The following is a 26579-nucleotide window of genomic DNA, read 5'->3' as shown; positions in this document are numbered from 1 at the left end:
ACTTCCATCTTGGGCTTAAATAAATAGCAGAGTTGTGATGATTAGTGCTGAGGTGCGCTCCTACTCCCACAAGCAATCTGCCAAACCTAGACTTCTGTCTTTGTTTTCACCTGAGTTTTTCCCAGAATCTCTCTCTCTCTCTCTCTCTCTCTCTCTCTCTCTCTCTCTCTCTCTCTCTCTCTCTCTCTCTCTCTCTCTCTCTCTCTCTCTCTCTCTCTCTCTCTCTCTCTCTCTCTCTCTCTCCCCCCCCCCCCCCGGGTGGGTCCCAGAGCTACGGCCTTAATTGCTCTCTGAATTACTTAGTTGGTAGTTGACTGTGACAATAGTTTGGCCGAGGAATTTGCTGACATATTATGTCACTCAGGGATAGCTTCTCTTCAAGCAGAGCTCTAAGGAATCCAGTCCCTGGAATACCAGACACACACATAAAGAATCAACGTTGGTTTGGGGCTGTTCAAAGCTGCCGTGCCTGCTGCTCCTTAGGATTACAGATATTACACAATTATCTCCATGGCTCTGAGCCGTTGACAGAGCAGGCCCTGTGTTTGTCAATAGCAGGCCCACAAAATCTTCCTTCAGTATACCGAGTGGTGCCTCAGTCACGCGCTGATGGTCTCTTTAAGCACATCGACTCTAGACGTCTCTCTCTCTCTCTCTCTCTCTCTCTCTCTCTCTCTCTCTCTCTCTCTCTCTCTCTCTCTCTCTCTCTCTCTCTCTCTGTTTTTCTATCTCGCCTGTCTCTCTCTATTCCTTTCAGTTTTTTTTTTTATGTCATGCTAAAAAAGGGAAGTCTGGCATGCATCAGTATTTAGGTTTAATTGTGACACATCTGCCATGATCTAGAGTTTCTGTGTCCTTATTCTTTCCATCCAGGATCTGTTATCGGGGTACCATATGTATAATTTCCCTATAGAGAGGAGCATATGTAATTTTTATTGCTGTAACAGGAGCTCATATTAAGTGTGGTCTAAAGCACAGGAGTCATTCATTTTGGTTAGCCGTATGACAAGACCGTATCTAATATAAAAGAATCCATTTAATCTGAAACAATGTTTGTTTAGGTCTTGTTACTTTTTATTAGTGGCGCTTGCTAAGGCGGCCACTACTACCACTTTTCAAGTATTTAATCCGTGAATTCTGTTATCTTTTACTCACCCACTTGTCATTCCAAACTCATATGACTTCCTTTGTGTAACACAAATAATATTCTGAAGAATGTTTCAGCTGTTTTGTCCATACAACAGTCAACAGGGGTCCAAAACATAAAAAGTAGTGTGAAATGGCTTGAATATACATCTCTAATCACATAAATATTATTTATTTATTTATCTTGAACCTTTAAGCAAGCAACTATGAACCACCCAGAATACCTATAACAATGTGCAGCCATTCTGTTTATGAAATTTGGTAAACTGAACATCTGATCTACTCATTTTCTATTTTTCCGGAAAAATTGAGCAGATGCATTTACTGGTTTTGATAATTAATAGTTCCCTCTGGTTGTCTCTTTGCTTTCAGTGAAAAAGGACGTGGAAGAAACAGATGACAGGATGACACAATTCAAGAAAAAAGCAAAAGAGCTGCGAATTCTGGATGCCAAGACAGCTCAGAATCTGTGTAAGTTATCAGCATTTCATATCATCTGTGTCCCCTAACACCCACCCAGACCCACCCAGATCTCTTTTTTTGTTCTTCCTTCCAAATAAGTTACATTTGTCTCTAAATAATTGTCTTTTTTTATTATTTATTATTATTATTATTATTATTATAATTATCATCCTAGGTATTTTTGCTCCATACTAGACTTTCTCTCTACTAAAAGCAGTTAAGGCTGCTGAATCTATAACCACAATGTTTTCAGGCTTTGACTGACACTTTTCATCTGTTCTTTTCTGTTTGTTTGTTTTCTTGCTCCTACATATCATGTCAACTTTAAAATTCCTCTTATCCCCTTGTATTGTCAAGCAGCATTCAGCAGTATTTGCTCTTCCTGCAACAGGTTTTTGAGGATGCTGTTTTTTGATAATGGATTCAACCCGATTCCTCTGATATCAGTTGTACTGTAAACACATAGGAGGATAACAGAAATAAAAAGGACAAATCATTTTGTTTGTGTCTGCCTCATCCTATCCATACGTGAAGCCAAATAGTCCCCTAAAACCTTTCTGTGATTAAGGGACTAAAGTCTGATTTGTTTTGTTTTGTTGTTTGTACTTTCCCCACACGTAAATCATCAGTGATCAGTAAATTAATTAATTAATTTATCCCAAATAAAATAAAATCAGTCACATTAGGCCATGTTTACTGTCATATTTGTTTGTCTATACCCCTCTGTCTTGTTTGTCTATACCCCATAGCACTGAAACTAGTTTGACCCTATACTCGACAACAGGAACCACCTGTTTATGTCACAGGTAGCTTTGTGGCCCATATTGATCAGCCTACCTTGTGCCATTTAGCAACTCTCTATCTCTCTTAAACTGCCACCCTCTTTCCCCCCCTCTTGAATCTTCAGAGAGAGAGAGAGAGAGAGAGAGAGAGAGAGAGAGAGAGAGAGAGAGAGAGAGAGAGAGAGAGAGAGAGCGAGCGTGCGTGCGTGCGTGCGTGAATTCATTGTGTTCTCAGGAGTGCCTGCGACTCTTTAGACTCTGATTGATGAAAGCAGTATGAGAATGCAATTTTATTCTTCTTTGGAAATGTTGGCTTCTTTGTCTGGGAGAGGAGAACACCTTAGATATACAATATCACACTTAATGAAATATTCATAGCAAATGCTAAAATAACCAGCCACCTGAGTATGTGTCCTACCATGCTTGTTTTCATCCTACCCAGAAGAGTACTTGGATTCCAATTGAATACATCAATGCAATTTGAATGTGTGAAAAGAACAAAATGAAGCTGTGAGTCTGGCTACAGTTCTGCTCTTGAAGAATAGATATTAAGCCACATTATCCGAATGTTCGTTTAACAGAGATGATATATATATGGCATTTATTTACATATATTTAAATTTTCAGTGCTTACTGTTGCAAAGCTTTATGTAATGATTCTAGGGTGTTGTGTGATTGCCCATCTGTCTGTTTGTCTGTCTATCTATAGTCTGGTAGACATTGAAATTGTCTTATATACTCCCATTGCTTAGCTATGGGCAATAATAATAGAGATGCTTGTGTCAGTCAACGCTAAAAGTACAACAAAAGACATACTATTTTCATTATTCATATAACATGCTCAGTTAGTGTGTCTGAAGGACATCAGGGTCAGGTGTTGTGTGTGTGTGCTTGTTTTTTTTTTTTTTTTTTTTTTCTTCTTCTTCTATTAGAACTGGAGCATATGTAGATAGCTCTAACAGCAAAGATTCCAGTGACATTTCTCTCTTCCCCTCATTCACTCACTTTCTCTTATTTTCACATTCTCATTCTCTTGTGCTCTGTCTCATTTCCACTAGTTATTTACCCAGCCTTTGATGCACAACACACACACACACACACACACACACACACACACACACACACACACACTCGCACACCACTTCAGGCTTTAGAGTAACTAATGCCAGCACACGAGTGGGAGTGCTGTTACACATTCACTTCAGCCACAAATCTGTCATCTTTCACAGAGAAAGGAAAAGGGAGGTGGGACAGGAGAACAGAAAGAGAGAGTGTAAAAGCATCGCATAAGGCACTATTTGAAAGGCCAATGTACATTTCTGTGGGACATTAAATGTTCTGTTATTTATATTTTTATTTAGGATAGGGGCTTCACAAACAGGACAGGGTTGTTCCAGGGTTGTGGAAATGACCCAAAGTACATGTGGGACATTGAGAGTTACTCATACCCCCAGGTATCCATTTCTGTCTCCCCCTCGTGCTGAGAGTACAGTCTGTGGGCTGACTGGACAAAACCCACACTTTCTTAGTTTGGCGATGAAATTCTCTGGTTAGGAAAACTTGCTGAGTTCACTGGTCCTGGGGACCTATAAACAATCTTACACAGACACACACATGATCCCACACATCATTGTGAGTGTAAAGAGAAGCTGTATAGTATATGCTACTTTGGACCCGGGGCCCGGGTGGGGCTCCGTGCTCAGCTGAAACAATATTCCACATGAGATGAAGAGGTTGTGAATCTCATGAGTGCAGGAGGAACCGAGCAAAGCAGGCAACCACTACATGAAGTCATGCTCCTCTATTAACACAGAGATACCCAGCAGAGCTCTGTGGTCCATAAGCATGCTTAACAATCCCAGCATTCCTATCCCTGGTCTAGCTCCAGAGGAGTCACATAGGCCCTCGGTCAACATTCCTTTTTACAAATATAGCGGGCTGCATTTAAAACAAAGTGTGAGTTGTTAGAAATTATGCCAGTGTGTGGAGGCGGTTTAGTATAGAAAGCTTTTTATATATAGGGTGGAATTTTTGCATTAAAGCATTTTGCTTTAATGCTTGCAATTTGGTGGACTTGCAGTGTTTTCTTTGTTGAAAAATGTGACTAAATCCCAAGGCTGATGAGTAGTGGATATGAACGGAAATGAATTATGGGATGCATCTGTCATGGACAAACTTGTTAGAAGAAAAAGTCAGGATAATGTGAATATGTAAATTATGCTAATGAATCAACAGATGAAGCGAAAGCATTTGTCATCCAATTAAATTTTTTGCAGAAATGTGATAAGTTCTGACTGGAGGTTGTTAAACCCACCACATTCAGTGACTAACCATGTGTTTGTTTATTGGCATGCGATACTCTTGATGATTGGCTCATCATGCTACTGATGGTTTGTTCATTAACATATCCCTATAGCCAGGCTGTATTGCATTGTAAGGCTGGTTTTAAAACCTTGTTGGCATGTCCAACCTACAATAATAATTTCTTCTTAGGCCATTGTGTCCAGATGAGCCCCCTGCTTTGAAATGCCACTGCGTTTGCTCTACCTTCATCTCCCAAATAATGTTTTTTTTTTTTTTTTTTTTTTTTTTATAAAATAAGAAAAAAAAATAGAACTCTCTTTTCTCTGAAGAAACCAGCATATTATCACACGCAGATGGCCAACTAATGAATTGCAGAAAATAGAGCATAGTTTCACAGAGATCCAGTCAATCAGCTGGTGGGAATGGTAGTTTATTAAATCACTGATCATCAGAAGTTGGACCTGTTTCACCTGCACACCAGAGAGCTGGATGAGGCAGAAGGGCCCTTGCATTCATTGGCTTGTGCAATTCAGAGAGCAATGGAGGAATCTGACCAAACAAAAACATATTTCAGAGAACAGACACTCACATATAATCTTCAGTATATCCACTCAGCCCTGCATTTCCATCAAATTTGCTAAAATAGCTCAGAGGTAGGTGGTACAAAACAAGAGTGACCCCTTGAATGTTTCTGTGCTATAATCATTTGCCAGAACAAAATCAAGTTCTGCTCAACATTGTTTCCAGACACCACTGGGAAACTCTTGACTGTTTTAATCTATGTGAATGTTCAGGTAATTTTAACCTCAATGCAGTAACTACTTCAGACATAAATGTACAATTATGTTCGGTCCCCCACTGATATGCTTTAAACTGCACACTATGAGCTATATGCTGTAATTACAGACTATTCTTTCCTCAGGAGTGGTGGAGGTTATCAAATTCAACTGTTGGGTAAATTGCACCTGTGGTTCTTTGCATTTCATCCTAGGTGATTTAAGATGTTGGGTTGGTATCATGTGATAAGGCCCATAATACGGTGATAAGAAAATGTTTCTCTTTCACCACCGATTGCCCCAAAGTGGAACAAACACACTATCAGTGCTTTACCATCCACCTGAGAAGTTGACATTGTCCCATGGTCATTTCTAAAAGGGGGCACCTGTTGAACTCTTACACTCTAAACTGGAGGGCCAGAAAATGACTCTCATCTTTTTTCTTCTTTCTTTTTTTCTCTCCGAACAGCAATTTTCCTGGGATCATTCCGGCTGCCTTATGAAGAGATCCGGGATATCGTGCTGCAGGTGGATGAGGAGAGGCTAAGTGAAGCATTAATCCAGGTGAGTTGTGTGTGCATAGGCACTTTCATATAATGCTGCCTTTGAAACCTTTATCCGCTCACAGGGCAATGCGTGAAATGTAAAAACATTCTGGCCAAAATCCAGTCCAGGTCCTGTATAAACAAAATTTAAACATAAATAGCCACAGTTCACACTTATTACACACACACACACACACACAACACACACACACACACACACACACACACACACACACACACACACACACACACACACACGCACACACGCACACACAATATATATATATATATAACATTGTTTAATAAATAAAATTTCTTTATGTAAAAGAAAGTCTTTTATTATTGCTATTTATTGATGTTTTCTTTTTAAAGGTGGGATTTATAATATACAACAGATAAAAAAAATAAAAATGCATTTTGCAATGTTATATTATCTTAGTTTGGAATCATAAATGTCATCCATACATCCATCCATACATGTATGCAAAATATTTAGTTTTCATTAATGACAAATATCTTGGATATTCCAGAGTGTGTGTGTGTGTGTGTGTGTGTGTGTGTGTCTCTTTTGACACATAGAAACATTCCAAACCGCTACGCAGATAAATCTATTTTGTAAAAGGCAGACATTCATGGGACATTTCTGAATAGCATTTGTAAAAATGTCCTACGTTTGTCTTTGCTCAGAGATTTGTCATGCCTACAGATGAGTGTGCATTTGAAAGGCTTCATTAAAGAGATGTATTTGATGCCAGGCAGTGCTTCGTGTACAATACTCTGTCTGCTCTCATTCACCAGGCCAATAGAAGCTCCACTTTCACTCTTTCATAATAGCTGCTTTGGGACAGGACTTGGCAAAACTCCTGCCGCTCCACCCTCCCTCCCACTGTCCTTTGTCTTACAGGCAAGATTGATGATCCTTCAGGAAGCTCTTCACGCCCTGACTGTCTCAGTGGTTTTTGTTAATCTTAAACGTGGTAATTGCAAATGGCATGTGTTTCCTGAACTAAAGATACCTCAGCTGTCTATGAAAGAGTTGATCTCATTACATTAGACCATTTACATCAAAGCCTCTTGTGGCTTTTTGACCACTCTGAATTAGTTGGATTTGAAGGAGTCAACTCAGTTTCACATTTGACAGCCTTCCGTCTATCTCAGACACCACTAGGGGGAATTGCGACTTTTATTTTAGCTGTTTGCTTCTCAGTGTCCAAGTGCCAGAATTCATCTGTACGGCCTCTTGGTGTTTTTGTTCTATATACAGTAGATGAGGTTTTTTTTTTTTTTTTTTTTTTTTTCGGTCTGTATTTTTTTCTCCTTGCTCTTCTTTGAAAGCTGGAGAAAGGTGGAGGAGATAAGGAATATTTAGATGTCCTGGTCCACATTGGCCCTTCTTGGCTGTTACTGGGAGCAGAGATGACCTTTAATTGCCTGGTGGTTTGGGCAGGGTGTGTGGAGCCTGAACTGAGGTGACAGCCCTGTCGCTCTTTACAGAAGCAGAAGAGCTAAACTGATGACCTTTTCTCACATTCAGCTGCGCTTTATAGAGGAGATTCATCTGTCAGGTTTGCACACCTCCTTCCCTTTTCTCTATTCTCAGTTTCATCATTCTTTCAAGCTATGCCTCTCTCTCTCTCTCTCTCTCTCTCTCTCTCTCTCTCTCTCTCTCTCTCTCTCTCTCTCTCTATCTCTCTATCTATCTCTCTCTCTCTCTCGCCCTAGCCCTCGCCCTCGCCCAAACCCACCCCCTCACATTTATCACCTTCATCACCCCATCGTCATCCCTGGAACTTAAATAGCCATGGCATGATATCCTCATCCTTGAGGGGGAGGTAATGCACAGGTCCAGTTTTATGTCCTTACACAGTAATGGTATAGGCTTTTTAGTGGCTCTCTGGAATGACAGTAATGCCTCAGTCGTGCCGACGGGATGTTGGCAGAGGTTTGTTGGTAGGCTTGAAGCCACAGACAGTTGGCCTCTGAACCACTCAAGCAATATGGATAGAGAGAGTTCTGAGTATTGTTATTTTTCATTTTTCTTTCTCCTAGGGTAAGTTCATGGTGGTTGCTGGTCTACCTTGACATCATTCACACTGCATCAAGGAAATGTCATGTCTCAAAATAGGAATGATGGCCAGATGAGTGTAAATTTCCCAGTGGTCACACTCACGATTCAGACTGGCTGTTAGAAGAAATTAGCATATCACGGATGAGCGAGTAATGTTCTATATATTACTTCTAAATAAATGTTAATTCTGTTCTATTGTCTAAGTATTTCATATATATATATATTTATATATATATCAGAGTTCTTGTCTGTGGTCACATAACAGAGTGTCACTTTCGCTTTACACCTTGTATTCTACCCATACATCCTGCATAGTCAAAGGATAATCAAAAGATTCACAGCATCCTGTGACACAGCATAATCTTATGTGTTGGTGCCATGAAGAGAAGAAAGTTCTGTATTTTTCTGAATTTGATTTGTAATGTAAGTGATGTCTTAGTGTGGGCAGTTTTGCTGAACAGTCACCTACAGATGCTTTGGAGCTGATTGGTTCAGTGTACTCCATCCTACACTTACAATACTCCTCTAGCTTTATCTGATCATGCGAGCGATGCACATATCTGTAAACCCCAGCAGGCTTGGCGGGGTGTAGCATCCATACAGTAGGCGTGTGAAGCCTCTCATCTAACGCTTGCCTGCACAGCCAAGCACTCAGACACTTACTTTTCATTGTCTGGAGAAAAATGCAATGCCTCACTCAGTTGTTCTCTTTCGCTTTCTTTCTTTCTGTCTCTCTCTGACAGGAATGTGGCTTAGCCTCTCTCTTTTGCTTTTATTTTTGACTCTGTCCCTCTTTTCCATTTTTTAAGTTCTTCTTGCTTTGTTGATGTCATTCTACATTTTCCTATCACACAAGCAAAGAACCGTCATCCCAGTGACAACAAAGAGCCTGCAAAACAATCAGATAAAAACTGGTCCAGGCAAAGGTCTGCATGAAAAAGGCGTACATGCTGACAGAGACTCTCTGCCCCATTGTAGAGGTGTGACATAGAAGAGAAAAAGATTGAAGACTGGGCATGTGCATAAGAGACCAAGGTCCATATGCCGGCACTGTGTTTGCACCCCTTGTTTTCGCCCCAAGAAGCCATGCTCAGCTCTGCTTTTTCCAAGCCACCAATGAAGCCACAGCCTTAAATCTTGCACTCTGACTAATCCCCTTCACTCTGCATCATGATTTTATATTAATACACATCCATTTCTCTCATGCACAACTGAGTTCAGCAGCTACACCCTCCTGACCCCATATGAAATGTGTGATGAGAAGCCTGAAGGTTTTCTTTTTTTTTTACAGAAAATCTTGTGTGATTCTGCTAAATCTCTGTAATCAATTTAGACGATAATTAGAGAAACACACACCAGGATTTCTAATTTGCTGCCAGGAAGGCAGTATCTTAAGTTTGTGTTCTCCAGTGGTGCCTTAATCTCTCAAAGAACCCTCCCGCAACCCTCTGGGAAGACTTTAATGCTGGGATAGTGGTTTTTGGTTCAATGCCCTTGTACCGCTGATGCCAAAAGCACAGTAAAGCCAAAAGCCAGAACAATGCAGATATCATTAATAAGCTCTCAAAGGCTCTGGCCCTCTCTGAAATAATGCACTAGTGGCATTATAGTGTGCTGAGAATATGACAACAGACCACACTTCAATGTAATGCAATATGATGACAAAGTAACAGGTTAGCCCTGATAAAAGAAGAGAATGGTGAGGGATAAACAAGGATTTTGTCAGCAGTTTTTTCGGCAGAAGAGTTTTAGAGAACAATCTCACCGCCCAATCGCTACATTCTCATGGATGAATGTTTCTTATTCTTACTCACTCACTCTCCATACGAGTGTTGTACTTGGGCACTGTGCTGGCCTGGAGCAAAACTTTATCTTGGAATTCTAATAAGCTTTTCTATCTACATCATATTCAAGATGGACTCAACCTTTGTACTCTTTGTATTGCGCTATCAACAGGGAGCTGTGTAATGAACACTAATAGCTTTCATTTGAAAATGACCCACTGCACGTTTCTCTTATAACCTCACATTCTTTCATTACAGCAGGGCTAAGCTCTGCTCAGCTCAGTTAATGTGTTCAATGATAGCCAGTTATTCACAGGAAATAGTACCGTGGGCTTTGATGCTTCTGCTGTGATTTCGAGTGATCTTTCCTCTTTTGCTTTAAACTAAACTAAAATATCATATCTATTATTGGCCAATTTATTAAGTCATGGCCCAATAAAGTGGTGTTAATTGCTATCCAGGTTTCTTCTCTCATTAGATTCACAGATATCTGTGTAAACCTAACTCGATTCATGCATGCTGCATGTTGGAAGCAAAGTCATATACATGCAGTTTTGATTTTGCACACCTTGGTGTGCATTATAAATCTATACATAACTAGAATGAAGATAAACAATTTAATATTTTATATGTATATTAATATATTAACTACTGCAAACTATATTGTCCTCTAATCATCTTTTTTAAGTATTATCAGAGACTATATATTTAATTCAGCCATTAATTAATTTAGTCATTCAGTCCCCAAACTAAACTTTTTCAAAGACTAAAATGTTTGTAAATAAGACAAAAATAATAAAATAAAGTATATATATATATATATATATATATATATATATATATATATATATATATATATATATATATATATATATAAATAAGAGAATGATTGTCATTCCATCGACTTTTACCACAGATCGGTGTCACCCCTGTGTTCATAGGCTATTTCCTGAGAGAGTAGATGCATTATGAATGAAAAAAAAAAAAAAAACTGTTCAATTTTGAGCATTTGCTTGCCACATTAGTATGCCCCTGCACTACCTTCTCGTTGTTATGAATTATGCCAGTCATTCCTTCATCCCCACTGACTGCTAGACTACTGCAAAGAAAATGTACTAATGTTACATGTACCTTTGTGCAATTCAGTATTCAAAGGAACTCCATACTTCCCATTTTTCTCATTTTAGCACCTCATGTATTTTTGATCCCTGAGTTGATCAGTTGGAAATGTGCAACGCTCAATCCTGTTTCACTCCTTCCTTGTGAATTATTCTTTGAGTCCCGTCAGAATACTTTTCAAACTGCAGATATTTCATTCTTACACCAACGCTGACCCTTTTTTAAGGATTGCTTGCATTCAGTACTAATATTAATAAAAAGTAAATCATGCAAAAATTTGTGATGCTAATGTCATATCATTGAAGACTTAAGAATATTTACAGATGACTTTTCTTACATGTTAAGGGATTGTTCACCCCCAAAATTAAAAATTCTTTACTCACCCTCATGTTGTTTTAGAACTTAATCACGCTTTCTTATGTGGAACACACAACAAAAATTTAGAAAAATGTCTCAATGTTTTTTTGCCCATATATTGAAAGTCAGGAGGGTAAAATGTATGGAGCCCCTGAGGGGACCTTTTCAAAAAAAAAAAAAACGGACTTTCGCGTGCGCACAAGACACTATTGCGTACGCACGAGAAACTATGGCGTGCGCACGAGAAACTTTCGCTTTGTAGAAAGCCTTTCTTTAGAGTGAATTTCGTTTTGTATAAATTGTATCTTAATTTTTATAAATTTTTCATCAACCAATTGCCTGTATTTAATAAATAAGAAGCAAATATATAGCAGACAATATAATCATCTCATCCCTTTTCCCACATTTGTAGTAATGACACTATAACCAAACCGGAAATTGTAACGCGTGAGCACGCAAAACTTTCTCATGCGCACGCCATAGTTTCTCGTGCGCACGCAAAAGTCCGAATTATTATTTTTTTGCAAAGGTCCCCTCAGGGGCTCCGTAAAAATGTCATAAAAAGTCAAAAGTAATTTTTAGTATAACATGAGGGTGAGACTTATTATTATTATTATTATTATTATTATTATTATTATTTTGTTTTGTTTTGTTTTTTTTTGGGGGGGGGGGTGAACTCTCCGTTTAAACAACTTTTGTTGTTTTGGCATGTACAAAAAGTGCAACAAGTCATTACATAGCATTTGATTTTTAAAAGCTACTTACCTAGTGGTGGTAATGTTTAGCAAATTCGTTTGATGACTTTACAGGCACAGAAATGACAAAATGAAAAGAAAACAGAGTCTGATTATTCAATCGTCTGTCCTTGAAATCTCTTTTTGCTACACTCAAAGCACCATAATGGCAGCTAATAAAGTATGTAGCGGTAGCCCAATGCATAATGTGTAACGATGACAAATAACCACACTCTCTGTCCTGTGTGATACAGTACCACAGCATTAGAGATGACAGTACTGCATTCTTGAGTTTTTAGGAATCTGGCATCACATTAATAGCTTATTAGGGTGATGTAAGGTAGCGTCCTTGACTGAAATCTTCTTAACATTTTCTGAGAAGCCAGTTGTCCATCCTGACGTATGCCCTGTCAGCGCTCCCTCCTGCTGCGCCTCACTTCAGCTCTGCTATGGCCTTCTCAGCATGCTTGTGGATGGCTGTGCCTGTTAGGGTTTTTGTGTTTGCCCTTGCTTGTTATTATTGTGTATCTTGTTTGTCAATCACCCGGATCGTCTGCTATTTCGACATTGCCTTCATACATATTCATGAGCCCTCATTACCTGGCTCAAAGGTTGGTTGCAGGGCATGGCGATGGTGCCAGCTTTTGTTCTCGAGACTTACAACAGGTGACGAGCAGCCTGTGTATTGTTACCTGTCGTTTGCATATTGAGAAAAGTACGTTCAGGACAGGACGAGAAGGACAGAGGTGCGCCAAGCTTCCAGATTATTACATAAGCAGAAAAAACTGCTCACCCCCTTGAGTTTAATTGAAGCCTGGTTTTGGCACAGAGCTGGTAGGCTCCTCTGCATGAGATGCTTATTCAATAGCACAATGACATTTTAAAAGAATTATTTTCTATTTTAATAAAATGTACAATGTAATTTATTCCTGTAATGTTAAAGCTGAATTTTCAGCAGCCATTACTCCAGTCTTCAGCGTCGCATGATCCTTCAGAAATCATTCTAAATTTCTAATTATTATTTCTTATTATGTTGAAAACGGCTATGCTGGTTAATATTTTTTGTGGAAAGTGTGATCCAATTTTTTAGGGTTCTTTGATGAAAAAGTTCAAAAGAACATTTAATTTTAATTGAATTCTTTTTGTAACATTTTTAATGCACCCTTGCTGAATAAAGTATTAATTTCTTTAAAATTGTGATTTAAAATTTACAACATACATAGGCCTATATATATAATGAACACCAGGTTTGTTGTGTCTATAGGCATATACGTGTAGGGCTGCATAAAATAATAATAACAATAGCCTATAGCAGGTGGCCTATAAATCGTTAAAAAGGAACACTTCAGTAACACTACACTAGAGAAAAATATATGGATTATCATGTTACTTCAAATGTTTCCATTCGTTATGACTTTATAAAATGAGATTGGAGTAAAAACATGAAGCCTAATGTTTGGTGCGTTTTGCTTTTCAAATGCACAGCGCGAGTGATTCAAACTCACAGCGCGTGCAGAGAACATTTACTGAAGCGATCGAGCCGCTCCAAACTATGAAACATTATAGTTACCACATTGTACATATCTACGTTTGAGCAGATATCCACAAACACAGTATTTAACACTCTATTCAGCACAAACAGGGCTACCATAATATGTGAGAAACATGCATGTACATGTTTGTATCTTTGAGAGAATAATGTTTATGCATGGTTATAAAAAAAAAAGTATATATATATATATGTATGTGTATATATGTATGTATGTATGTATGTGTATATATGTGTATATATATATATATATATATATATATATATATGTGTGTGTGTGTGTGTGTGTGTGTGTGTGTGTGTGTGTGTGTGTGTGTGTGTGTGTGTGTGTGTGTGTGTAACAATATAATCCAAATATAAATGAAAGTCAAAAGCACATTTTTAGTACATTTATACCTGGAAACAAATCCTGTTCATATAGGCAATGTGGGTCATTCTACAGAATTGGTTCAGAGTTAGAGTTGGAAACATCTTGAAAATAAATTGTCTTTTTCCACAAAATGTGTATGCATGCATATCCAAGGTAAACATTTCTAGTAATTGTGCAGTTAATTCTCATACTGTATTTTCAGAAGGTTTTGGAATATGTCCTCTCCCCAAATGTGTCAAAAAACAATAATAAATAATTCAATGAGAAGGCTTATATGGCCTATTAAAATGTTGTTTACATCTACCTTGTAAATATATTTTGTGCTATTTTATTAAAAGTTTTCACATGTAAATCAACAACAATTTCAATTTTAACAATATTTCAAGTGTAATCTTTCTTTTTTAAAAAGTATACATTTTATCATGCGTTTTTCAAAGTTAAGGATTCATTATTCTGAATATAGCCTACATTGGAACAAACACTATAAAAACATCTTAGTTGATGACTTTATTTTTGACAAAACATACTATATATTTAACATATGAGCAGAAATTGGCAAACAAAAGCTTATTTGATGTGGCAGTAGTCTTTTACTGTGAAAAATGTATAATCTATCCAAAACTAGTCAATAAAGTGTTGTCTTTCATATTTCGTCTGTAACATATTGTTTTTATGATATATTAGGGCATATAAATGTTAATTTGCAGTTTAATACGTTGCTTATACAAAGACATTTTATTTCAACATATTTCTGTCGATTTTTACTCATCTCAGTATAACAATATAGTTTGGCAAAAGCTAAACTAGTAGATGTGTTCATGTAAAAATAACATATTTACTAATGTAAGTGCCTGTAAACAACAGCGCTCATTTGTGCCGTTCATTCATTCACACACAGAAACGCGATTTAAATTTAAATCTTTTTGCGGTTTACAGACAATATTCCATATTGCGATTAGAACAAAGCACTTAAGAATAAAGAACTAACTATTCACAATCCTCAGCTGGATCCGTTGCTCCTCGAAGTGAAACTAAACCAGCACTTCTTAGGTAAATTTTCCAGGATTATTATTACGATAGTATTATTCCTCACAGCGTCGCAAGACGACGTAAAGTACATCAATCTGATTAAACTTCATGTGTTTTATCAACCTGATGTAGGCGTCAACATGTTTGCATTGATCACCTCAGATCATTTGCGTTTGAATAGTGCACACTCTCTGTAGGCGTGTTCACATTAGCAGATAATGAGCTGAAATGAGAACGACTGACATCTCTCTCTTTTCATACAGATTACATAAAGAGAGAATTTTTGTTTTCGTTTTGAATTAGATAATTTAATAGTAGACACTTAAATGATTATAAAGATATATTTCTCATGCCTGGGTTAATAGTATTTGCTTAGTTTAGAGACATGCTCCAGAAAAAAAGTTCACGGAGACGGAGAGGCAGAAAGCACACCTTGTTTATTTTTCGATTGTAAGTGGACACATAGAAAAGTAGACATTTTTCAGTTTATGTTTTCATATTTATTAAGTCTGCATGACCATAAATGACGGAGTATTTTAAGTCTATTTTGCTGCTATGTGGAAAAAAAAATGTCTAAAATGCGCCGGCGCGTTTGCCGACCCCAGAGGGTTAACTCCTGCGAACTCCTGCCGTAGCTACGTCGCAGGCTGTGTGTTGCGCGCATACCCTTCGGCGTACCCTGACTTGCACCTCTCCAAAAAAGTTACAACGCGGCAATTCTACGCAGACGCAAGCGCTGTGATTGGTCTGCTAGAACCGTTTCCTCGGGTTACACATGCTCCCTCTGCATGAGTAATTGTGCGTCAACGCGGACAACGATGCAGAAGTATAAATTAAAACCAACGTGTTTTCTACAGCATAGAGGCTCCGGCGTAGCTGGTCACGAGCTGGCCACGCCGGGTGCGACCGCCGTCCCCAGAGGGTTAAAGGGGTGAAAGTGAGGACCGGCCAAAATGTCCTCACTTTACTCTCTTTGTCCTCACTCCGATTGTCTAAAACTCAAACCGGTCCTCACAAAGATAGTTTTACAAGTACGCGCACATGCAGGCGCACACACACACACACACACACACACACACACACACAAAATGTAACAGACTGCTCAGGTGTTCATTTCCCCCATATTCTGAAAAAAATTTTTTTAGAAAGACAAAATTAATGTCATGGTGGGTATGTCAGCTTTGCCAGTTCTATCGCTCAACGACCCAAATAATCCTTTTTTTTTTTTTTTTTTTTTTCATTTAGTTTAATGCGATTTTGGAATCTGTCATCCCAGGTTTGTCGCCTGTCAGTCGCCAACTGTGGCTAGTGACTGTGACAGTCTGAGGTGTTGATTTAACGGAGTAGAGATCCCCTTCTAATCTGTCAGAGTGCGACTCTGTAGATTAGCTTAATGCCAACTGCACAACCCTCTAATGTGTCGCATGTTGTGCCCATTGAGGAAAATAGCCTCCTGAGTGACTGTGTATCTGTGTATTCTCTGTCTGTTTGTAAGACCACCACTATTTACGTGTCACTTCTCACTTAAAGCGGCCATTGTTGTTATTCCTTTAAATGCATTTTTTATGAAAACTGTGGCCTTTACCGTCTCCAATATACAGTGTCTTGCGAAAGTATTCAAACTCAACCTTCATTTTTCACATTTTGATTTTGCTACCTTGTTAAACTACTTTAAATTACTTTTTTCCCCATATTAATATACACTCCATACAACATCATGACAAAGCAAAAAAAAACAAAAAAAAAAAAACGATTGTGATACCTGCATTTTTATTAAGAATAATAAAACAAAAATGTAAGGTTTGCATGTGTCTTCACTGAGGAGAGGCTTGAGTCTGGCCACTCTGCCATAAAGCCCAGGTTGGTGGAGTGTTGCAGTGATGTTTGTCCTCATATATGGGGAGATTTGGTGGCAGTCATGGCCTTATGGTTAGAGAGTCAGACTTGTAACCCAAAGGTTGACGGTTCGTTTCTCAATACCAGCAGGAAAAATCTTCCACCCTCAATACCCATGTCTGACTTGCACTTGAGCAAGGCACCTAACCCCCAATCCATCAATGGGTGGCAAAACGGGCTGTCCACTAACATGGATGGGTTAAATGCAGAGAATAAATTCTGAGTATGGGCTACCATACTTGGCCGTCACGTCACTTTTTTATATATATGATCATGGAGCTCAACCAGAGTGACCATCAGCTTGATGTTGGTGACCAACTTTAATTAAGACCAACTTTAATTAAGTCCCTTCTCCATAATTTTCTCAGTTTAGCCAGGAGACCAGCTCTAGGAAGAGTCCTGATTGTTTCAAACTACTTCCATTAAGGAGTATGGAGGCTGCATGCTTTTGTGAACCATCAATACAGCAGGACAATCACACCTGTCTCGACACAGTCCTGTCTCTGAGCTCTACAGGCAGTTAGTTTGACCTCATGGCTTAGTTTTTGCTCTGATATACATTTTCAGCTGTTAGATCTTTTATTGAGAGGTGTGTGCCTTTCCAGATCATACCTATTCAATTGAATTTGCCCCAGGTTATCACCACTCGAAATGTAGTAACACCTACAAGATACATTTCAAGTGTCCCAGAAAAAGGTATGAATACTTATGCAATGTAATTATTTTAGTTGTTTATTTTTAATACATTTGCAGTATCACAAATCTTTTTTTCTTTTATTATTATTTTATGATGGTATAGAGTGTATGTGGGAAAAAAAAATGTTAATTTAGCAGCTAAGTTACAGGGTTTGAAAACTTTCGCAAGCCACTGTACATGTTCTTAAAATAGTCTGCCATGTTTTGGTGCAAGTTCCTGGGAAGTGTGTGATTACACTTGCAAGTGGAGTGCTGTGTTATTAAATCATGAGACACAGCTGTGATAAAATTGTGACCTAATTTCGTAGACCAATGCTGTATTGCACCCTAATTGGATAGAAGCTGTTTGCATTGACAGTGTCATGATAATTACCCTGCTTATTTATTATAATAAGTAAGTTTGATAAGGACTGCATGTGCATTAGGTTTCTGAGAGATAAGGTGACTAACTCATCAAACAGGTTGTTCAACTCTGATGTCGGGCTGAATCATGCGCTCTACATTACATGGAAGAACAGATTTACTTTAATCTGAGCCATTTATTTCTCTTAGAGGCATCACATTGTGACATTTTTGTTGCATGATACATAAGCTTTCTTTACAGAGATCAAAGTATTCTCTTCAAAATAAAGTCATTATGTGGTCGAGTAAAATATTTACTGAAACGCACAGATATAGCCCTCATGAAGTAATATTTTTAAAATGTCTGTCTGGGTATGTTACAGAGTTCTCCAGTATTGATTTAAGCAGAGGTCCCTGAAACGATTTACCGAAAGCTGTGCCGAGACCTGCTGAGACGGCACGGCAGGAAGGCGACTGTATAATGTTTCACGTGTGCTTGGCCAAGAGAGAGCCTTAGCTGCATGCGACAATGCATCCCAAAAAATGAAGAACAGATCAATTAGAAGAAAAAAAGGAGGGCGAACAGACTCTGTTATCACATCTGTCAGCCCTATCCACAACAGACCTGACTGGTTCAGACGAGGAGTTCTGTGTTTGGCATCACATACAGGCAAGGTTACAGCCCCCCGTGCACCCCTCCTTTTGTGAATTCTTTCAGTTTAATAAAGAGTTTATTGCTGGTAGAACATTTTTATTGATTGTGCTGTCCCTGAGAGGGTAATTTGAGATTTGTTGATCTTCCCTCGTTTCTGACTTTACCGTTGGGCATATGCTTTGCTGAGCCGGGGAGAGACGTCCGTGGGAGTAATTTATTTCCATCTACCCAAGCATGGTGCGCCTGTTGTAATGGCTGTTCTTTTTCCCTTAGCCTGTATTGTGCATGCTGTCTCACTTATTGGGTTAACAAACCCTCTGCTGATGGATAATCAGATAAGTGTAAAAACACTCCTTAGACTTAGAGGCTGTGTTTGAAATGGAATACTAGATTGCTACTTACAGAACACTGTACATTAAAATGTATATGTTTGTTTATTTAATTTATCGTTAGTTTGTTTATTTTCATTAAGTGGAACAGTAGGCACACAACTTTTTCATTTAATTGTGTTGTTTAATATTGAATATTAAATAGTGTATGCTCATTTCCCCTATTTTTACATTTAAACTACATTTGCCATCATCTAATGTTCAGTAAAAAAAAAAAAAAAAATACACTCTTAAATAACTAACATACCAACAACACTATAATATTTTGCATATTGGGAAATTAAAAATATATCTTTCATACCTCCAATAATATTGTGAGAAATCATATTAAAGGTCCCGTTCTTCGTGATCCCATGTTTCAAACTTTAGTTAGTGTGTTATGTTGTTGTTTGAGTATAAATAATATCTGTAAAATTATAAAGCTCAAAGTTCAATGCCAAGCGAGATATTTTATTTAAAAGAAGTCGCCTACAGTGAACGGCCGGTTTGGACTACATTTAATGACGTCACTAGAACAGTTTTTTGACTAACCTCCACCCACAGGAATACACAAAATAGAGAGGCTGTTATTTTCATCCCGGAGTCCAATCACCTTTGTTTGGCCTTCCCAGGGATGCTGTACTTAGAGATCAATGGTTAGAATTTATGTGCATGCGCATGCATCTCCACGTTATGGTAAGAGGCGTGACCTTTCCGGGCAACGTGCGCTAAGCTGCTGTCGAATCATAACACAGGAACCGCTGGCACAATCAGAACTCGTTATGCATTTCTGAAGGAGGGACTTCATAGAACAAGGAAGTCATCAGCCCATTCTTAGGACAGCGAAAATACAGATAAGTAAATTGTGTGAAAAATACTGTGTTTTTTTACACGCAGAACATGAACACATGTTATATTGCACACTGTAAACACAATCAAAGCTTCAAAAACACACGAAAAACGGGACCATTAATATTATATTTATTGTTTATTGTCCATGACATCACAATAATTATTAGCTTATTGCTAAGTTTAGATATTGGTGCATTCCTATTCATTTATTTATTTATTTTTTTTTTTTTTACTTTGTAGAAAACGTCTTAAATTTTGGCAGAAAAAAAAAGAAAAAAGAAAAAAGGGTGTTCATTTATCACATTGGAAATGGAAGGTAGCATTGTGAGACAAAGTGTTCCATGCAGTGCATTGCTGATTTCGGCAAATGTCTTCAGGGTAATTTAAGCATTCATATAGTATTCATACTATACTCTATACGGCAGAACTAGTAAGACTAGTGTGGAAGTATGCTAATATGAACATATCCAGAGTCTCTGTTCTGACTGAAGACTTAAAATTATTAACTTGGCATAGGTTGAGTGTGTGATCGGAAAATGTCAACATCAGAGATCAAAGTATACTGCTGGAAACCTCAGATATTTTCATTCAGTCTGAATGTTTTCTTATTCTGAGCCTTCTCTGTCCTTCTTTCCTTCTCTCTATCCTCTTCCAACACTGGATTAATTCCTGTATCATTTAAGAACTTGGCAGTCATTACACTTACAGACTCTCCTCATTTTAACAGTTACATGGAAACGTACCAAAGCACAAGTAATTGCACCGGTGTTTCACTCAAAATTCCGGTGTTTCACTCAACATTGAAATTGTAGTCTTCCCAGGCACAATAGCAGTGCTCAGTCAGTTCAAATTCCATCCATCCATCCATCCATCCATCCATCCATCCATCCATCCATCCATCCATCCATCCATCCATCCATCCATCCATCCATCCATCCATCCATCCATCCATCCATCCATCCATCCATCCATCCATCCATCCATCCATCCATCCATCCATCCATCCATCCATCCATCCATCCAATCAAATTGTATTTATAAAGCACATTTAAAATCAACCTTGGTTAGCCAAAATGCTGTACAAGAAAGTAAGAAAAAAAAAAAAAACAGAGCAAGAAACATAAAAGTTACCGTAGATTAAAAGCACGAGAAAAAAAAATCTGTTTTCATCAAGGATTTAAATTCAGCTAATGTGGAAGCTGCTTTAACATGTAGTGGTAGTTTGTTCCACAGCTTAGGGCCGACCACTGCGAAAGCCCGATCACCCCTGCATTTTAAGCAAGATCGTTGGACAGACGAGATGTTGATCTCTTGATCTAAGTGATCTGGATGGATTGTGAGTGACATTTAAGTCAGAATGGTATTTGGGGACTTGGTTGCTGAGAGATTTTTAAACATAGAATTTTTAAATATATTCTGTATCGGACTGGTAACCAATGCAGATAATGTAGGATCGGGGTGATGCGATCTCGTTTTCGGCTGCCACTGATCAGACTGGCAGCCGTGTTTTGGACAATTTGAAGACGAGAGATAGAAGAGAGAGGTAACCCGACATATAATAAGTTACAGTAGATGAGTCGTGTTAAAATAAAAGCGTGCATATCTGTTTCAAAGCTATCCGTGTTTAAAAATTGTTTGACTTTGGCTATCCGGCATAGGTGGTAAAAACTGGCGCTGACTGTGGCATTGATTTGTTTGTTCACAGCTTGAGTTCGTGAAGACAATCTTGTAATCTCTTATATGTAGAGTTATCTTTATTATAGGTTTTATAGGTATATAGAGTTGGGTCTCATCCGCAATAACAGTGGTACAACACACCAAATCTACTCATAATTGATACTCTATCCATCCATCCATCCATCCTGCATGTTACATAACAGAAGGAATGCATAATAAATATGTTAAAATAATTGTATTATTTTTGTAATAATTTGTTTTAGAGGAAGAAAAGTTTGCATTTATATTAAAGATTACAAAACGAAACTTTTTTTTTTTAAACCTTAGGAATAACCTGCACGAATGAGTCTCTTAAACTAAGATCTGGAACATGAATTAAGGAAGTAAATAAGGTCATGAAGTCTGAAATGACATTGAGATGTGCAGTGTCTTGATGAATGAAGCGTGACAGCATGCATGTATCTGGTCCTGCAGTGAGAGTCCAAATGGCTGGATTATTAGCATAGCATGTTTTGTCTGCTAGGGCCCATGCTCTACTAACCCCCCTCCCAGATGCAGATTGAGTCTGTAGGCCTGGAGAGAGCAGACTGATTCATTCAGAGTTCAACTGCCTCTTACCAACCCTCCCATATGGCTCTGCTTGCGTGTCATTTGCTCAAGATGCGGGACTCCGATAATTATGTAAACCATAGACGAGCGTATTAGCAATTAACAGCGTTTTCTCTCCTGTCACTTTATCCCCATTTGTTTCATCTTCCCTCCGTCTCTGCTCCATTTGGCGGGTTGTCCTATAGATGCCTTTGGAAAGGAGGCAGCGGCGAACCCTAATCGCTTGTCTCGTCTCTGCAAGTGGCGATGGAGAAATACAACTCCAATAATGAGATTTGGCGGCACATTAACAATGATGATTGCTGTGGCTGAATGGTGTGCTGCTGTGTTGTTGTGCTTCATTCAAAATCAATGATACATTGTTTAGGGGAGCTTTGTTCCTTAGCCGAACCGCCGGGCTAATGTTCCTCAGACTCTTTCAGACAAGAGAAAGGCCATTTTACCGTAATCCCTCCCCCTAACGTGGCCGATCTTTGCTGCTCGATTGCAGGCTTTTTCTGAAACATCTCAAAGCCTCTCAGCACATTTATTTAATTTAACATCTGAGATGATGGAGTCAACTGTCAGTTTTATCTCATTGTCCGGACAATTATAGGCTTCTGACACATTTTTATTTTAGTCTAGGTTTGCTTTGAACTTGGGAAAGTGGATGTGTTAGGCATCCTTAAAAAAGAGCTGTGCTTATGCATATATTCATCTATTCCAGAAAGAACAAAGCTAATGATTATCTCATCAAAAGCAAGCACATGTCTTACGGAGAAAAGGAGGAAAAAAATCTCTACAATGCTGTCTGTGTTTACTATTGAGAATAGTACCAAACTCACTGGAATTTAAAGGCCTAGTTTATAGTAATATCACATTTTTCTTTATTTTACTGCTTTCTGAACATTCCTTTGTACGTGAAAGATTCTTATCCATTATTTATTTGAGTAAAGTTCATCAATATCCCTCAGCACTAGATACACTTTATTTTGTTCAATATCCAGGTGTCAGTGCATTGGCTTTGTGTTGCGTCAGGCTTATTATTGTCAGCACGACATTTGAAGTTATTTCAGAGAGAGACCACATAAAAGCATTTAATTAGGATTAGGCCATGCTTCCAACAGGGAGGACAAGAAAGGCAGTTATTGTTAATATTTCAGTTATGTACTTACAGTATATTGAAGATATGACACACATGCCAGCCCTCACATCAGCTGGAGCTTGTAATATGCTGGCAACTCAGCAGGATTGGCTATGTGTGATTATGCCAACCAAATTAGAAGACATAATGAGAGAGGAAGTCTACCAATGAAAAGGGCACCTCTTCTTTGGTGAAAAAAAGTTGCCATGCTTCTTTTCATTTACTCGGCTGACCTTTATGAGCACAATTAGCATTTAGAGAAAATGAAGGTTTCATTCGCCCACATCACCTACAGCGTGCTTTTAGTCTTAGAGGTAATTGCGTAGTTGTACGAGCAATACGAAAATGTTTTGGGGTGTAAAGGAAGGCAATAGAGTTCCTGACATCGGTAAAGTGGCAATTTTTTTGTGGCAAAATTGGCTTAAAGATGCCCTCCATCCTGAATTGTCTGAAAAGAAAAGAAAGCCATAAATATCAGGGACATTTCAGTGACATCTTAAATTATGTGGGCATGGGGGTGGTATTTATTCCCTTATTTCTCATAGTCACCTTGAACGTCATTTGCTCAGCACTGTAAAACTTTGACCTCGGCTGAGCTCCAAGAGTAATGCATGGCAGATTTTCTTTGGAGAGTGTTGGCTCTATCTAGTCCCAACTTGTTAAGAAGCTGAAGAAAACAAGATGGAGTCAAGATCAGCATTAATATTTCCCCTTGAATTGAGCTTCTATAGATTTTTAAAGCCCAATCTGAGATTGGCAGTGTGCAGGAATAGGGAAAGATGTGAACATTAGGGAGTCTCTATGTGAATCGCAAGTGTGTTTCAGACCGCCAGCATAAGGCACAATAGCATATAAAGCTATGGCCTCATTTAAACCATACTCCACCGTCTACCATCTCTCACATCCCTGCGATTAGTTCACCAAATTAGCTGGCAGCAGGTGTTTTCTCCTGTGGTACTGATGGGTCTGTTTATACTTTTCTTTCTTTTTTCTTTTTTTGCAGAACCTGATCAAAAACCTTCCTGAGCAGAAGGAGCTGAGCAATCTGGCAGAGCTGAAAAACGAATATGAGGAGCTTTGTGAATCAGAACAGTTTGGAATTGTGGTGAGTACTGAGATTGTTCCTAAAATCACTAGAATAGCTCCAGGAGACTTTTACACATTTCAGGGATCCAGACTAAATGTTTACAAATGAGACAAAATGTAAAATATGAATATTCAAAATATGTATTATTATTTGTATTAGACAATTAATATCAGTTTTTTATCAGTTCCCAGACTAAAGTGTTTACAAATAAGACAAACCTTTTCTTTCTTTTTTTCTTCTTCTTTTTTTCTAAGTATCAGTTGCATTTATGATAGATTTTCTGTCATGTAAGGCTTAGAATCTATTAAGAATCAGTGCTGTTCGTTTATGTTTTTGAAACTGGTTGTTCATATGACAGAGTTGTTAATGATAAACATTCACAGCAGAGTTGTGATGCAATGAATAGTATTCCAGTTGTAAGGTGAAATCGATTCTAAGCAAGATATTTGTTTTGGGGGAAGCAATAAGGTGGGTGTTTTGTTTGAACCATAATCAAGTCAATGTTTCGCTCGACTTTTGTTCTACCCTAAAAGGCAGAAATACTGTTACAAAGTGATATATCTATGTGGCACAAATACTGTTCTGGATAATTAGAGGAACTTGAAATTGGAACACAAAATAATTTTAGTGAAAAACACTCAAGAGCAATAGTCAATTTTATATTCAATCTATTTAAAAAAATAGAAACACTCCTGTTTATCGACTCAGCCAATCAGCATGTACTGCTGGTTTAAAAAATGCACCCAATGAACTGCAGTGCATATGTAGGGCATGTTTATGGACAGTAGACATACATAGTATTACAACTATATCTACTGCAACTGTTCCATACCCTTTCTGATATTTTGCTTCCAATGGCCAATACATATATGTAGGGCTGTACTGTCCTAGTTGATTAGTCGATTATTTGGTCGATACGTTCTGGTTCGACCAAAATTCTGATTGGTCGATTTTCTGCCACGTTTATTTAATCAGTTTTGCCGCGCTGAGGCGCGCTCATTTCATCAGGTGGAAAAAAACACTAACTGCTAATGGGGGTGTTTTCAGAGTACCCTTGTTTCACTGTAACAGTCTGTCTTCAAAACACCCCCCTTGTTTTCACCTTTTTTGGATTAGCCCAACCCAAGAGAGAGCGTCGAGCGATAACTAGAAGGTTTGATGCTGAATATTATTTATTTAATTGTGAGAGCGTTTAATAGTCAGTCCTCTTCTAACATGTCAACAACAAAGAAATCGACAGTGTGGCAGCATTTTGTTAAAATTGATAACAGGAAAAAGGTCGAATGCAAAGTTTGCAAGCAACAGTTTTCCACAGCTCGACGACAAACATGACATATCATCTAAAAGTGGTAAGCTCACTTGTCTGCGTTAGCTTGCCCTGTCTATTTTGAGTAACTTAGGCTATATGAACATATCAGAATTTGCATATTTCAATGTTTTAGTGTGATAACCTAACTTTTTTATTTTTTATTTGGAGCCTAATGCGCAATTGCGCTGTGCTGGTGTTAGTTTTGAGCCTAGGATGCTTTATTTTTCAGTTATGCACTTTATTTCATTTCTGCTCTTGATCTGGTTTGTTTAATAAATATTCTTTTTTTATTAAAGTGGACGTGCCTTTTGTGTTTATTAAGAGTAAAAGCTTTAAGTTAATAGTCTATTCGTGTCTCAGCTGTGAAGCTGAGCTCATGTTCAGCCTTGCTTGGTGCGAGGACATGCACGGTGAAATGATAGTGTCTGACAGTTATAACTTATTATTATAACATATGACAAAAAATAATTGTCTAAATTATGTTGCATATTCCTCAACAGTTCTTGTGATGATATCACTAGTTGACAACATAGTACTATTTTCGGAAATCATAAGCTATCTATGATATTGCGCAGGTGCACGTGATGCAGCGCTGTCAGAGCTGACAAACTCGAGTGTCAGACTCATTTCAGTGCAAAATAATTAGGTCAAAAAAGATTTAATATACTGCAAATAGCCTACTAGTTGTTTATGTTTATTTATAATTCATTTAGGCGGACAACAAGGCTACCAAGTCCTGCGCACAGTGCGCATCTAATTAATTTAACAGGTTTTTTTTTCTAACGTCATTTTTAGTCGGTTTTAGTCGATTTTTAGTCGAAAATTTCAGGACTTCAGTCGACAAAGATTTTCTTTGGTTGAGTACAGCCCTACATATATGAATATGGATGACACCATGATCAACCATCTGTTTTGAGAAATTTTGTAATTTAACGACTTT

The 26579-nt window shown here is 38.2% G+C and overlaps 1 protein-coding gene across 8 annotated transcripts in view; it reads left to right on the top strand.

Annotated features, from left to right (window-relative positions):
* diaph2 (diaphanous-related formin 2) overlaps positions 1–26579 on the top strand; it is a 481157-nt gene that overhangs the window by 259980 nt on the left and 194598 nt on the right. For all 8 annotated transcript variants that reach the window (XM_081382679.1, XM_081382682.1, XM_081382680.1 and 5 more), the window contains 3 exons: positions 1519–1617; positions 5940–6034; positions 24247–24348. In XM_081382679.1, the coding sequence (XP_081238805.1) occupies positions 1519–1617; positions 5940–6034; positions 24247–24348 (296 nt within the window). The remainder of the gene's footprint in view (positions 1–1518; positions 1618–5939; positions 6035–24246; positions 24349–26579) is intronic.

The sequence above is a fragment of the Scardinius erythrophthalmus genome (genome assembly GCF_964197995.2).
Source record: "Scardinius erythrophthalmus genome assembly, chromosome: 13".
Taxonomy (NCBI): domain Eukaryota; kingdom Metazoa; phylum Chordata; class Actinopteri; order Cypriniformes; family Leuciscidae; genus Scardinius; species Scardinius erythrophthalmus.
This window is presented reverse-complemented; position numbering and strand designations above follow the sequence as displayed.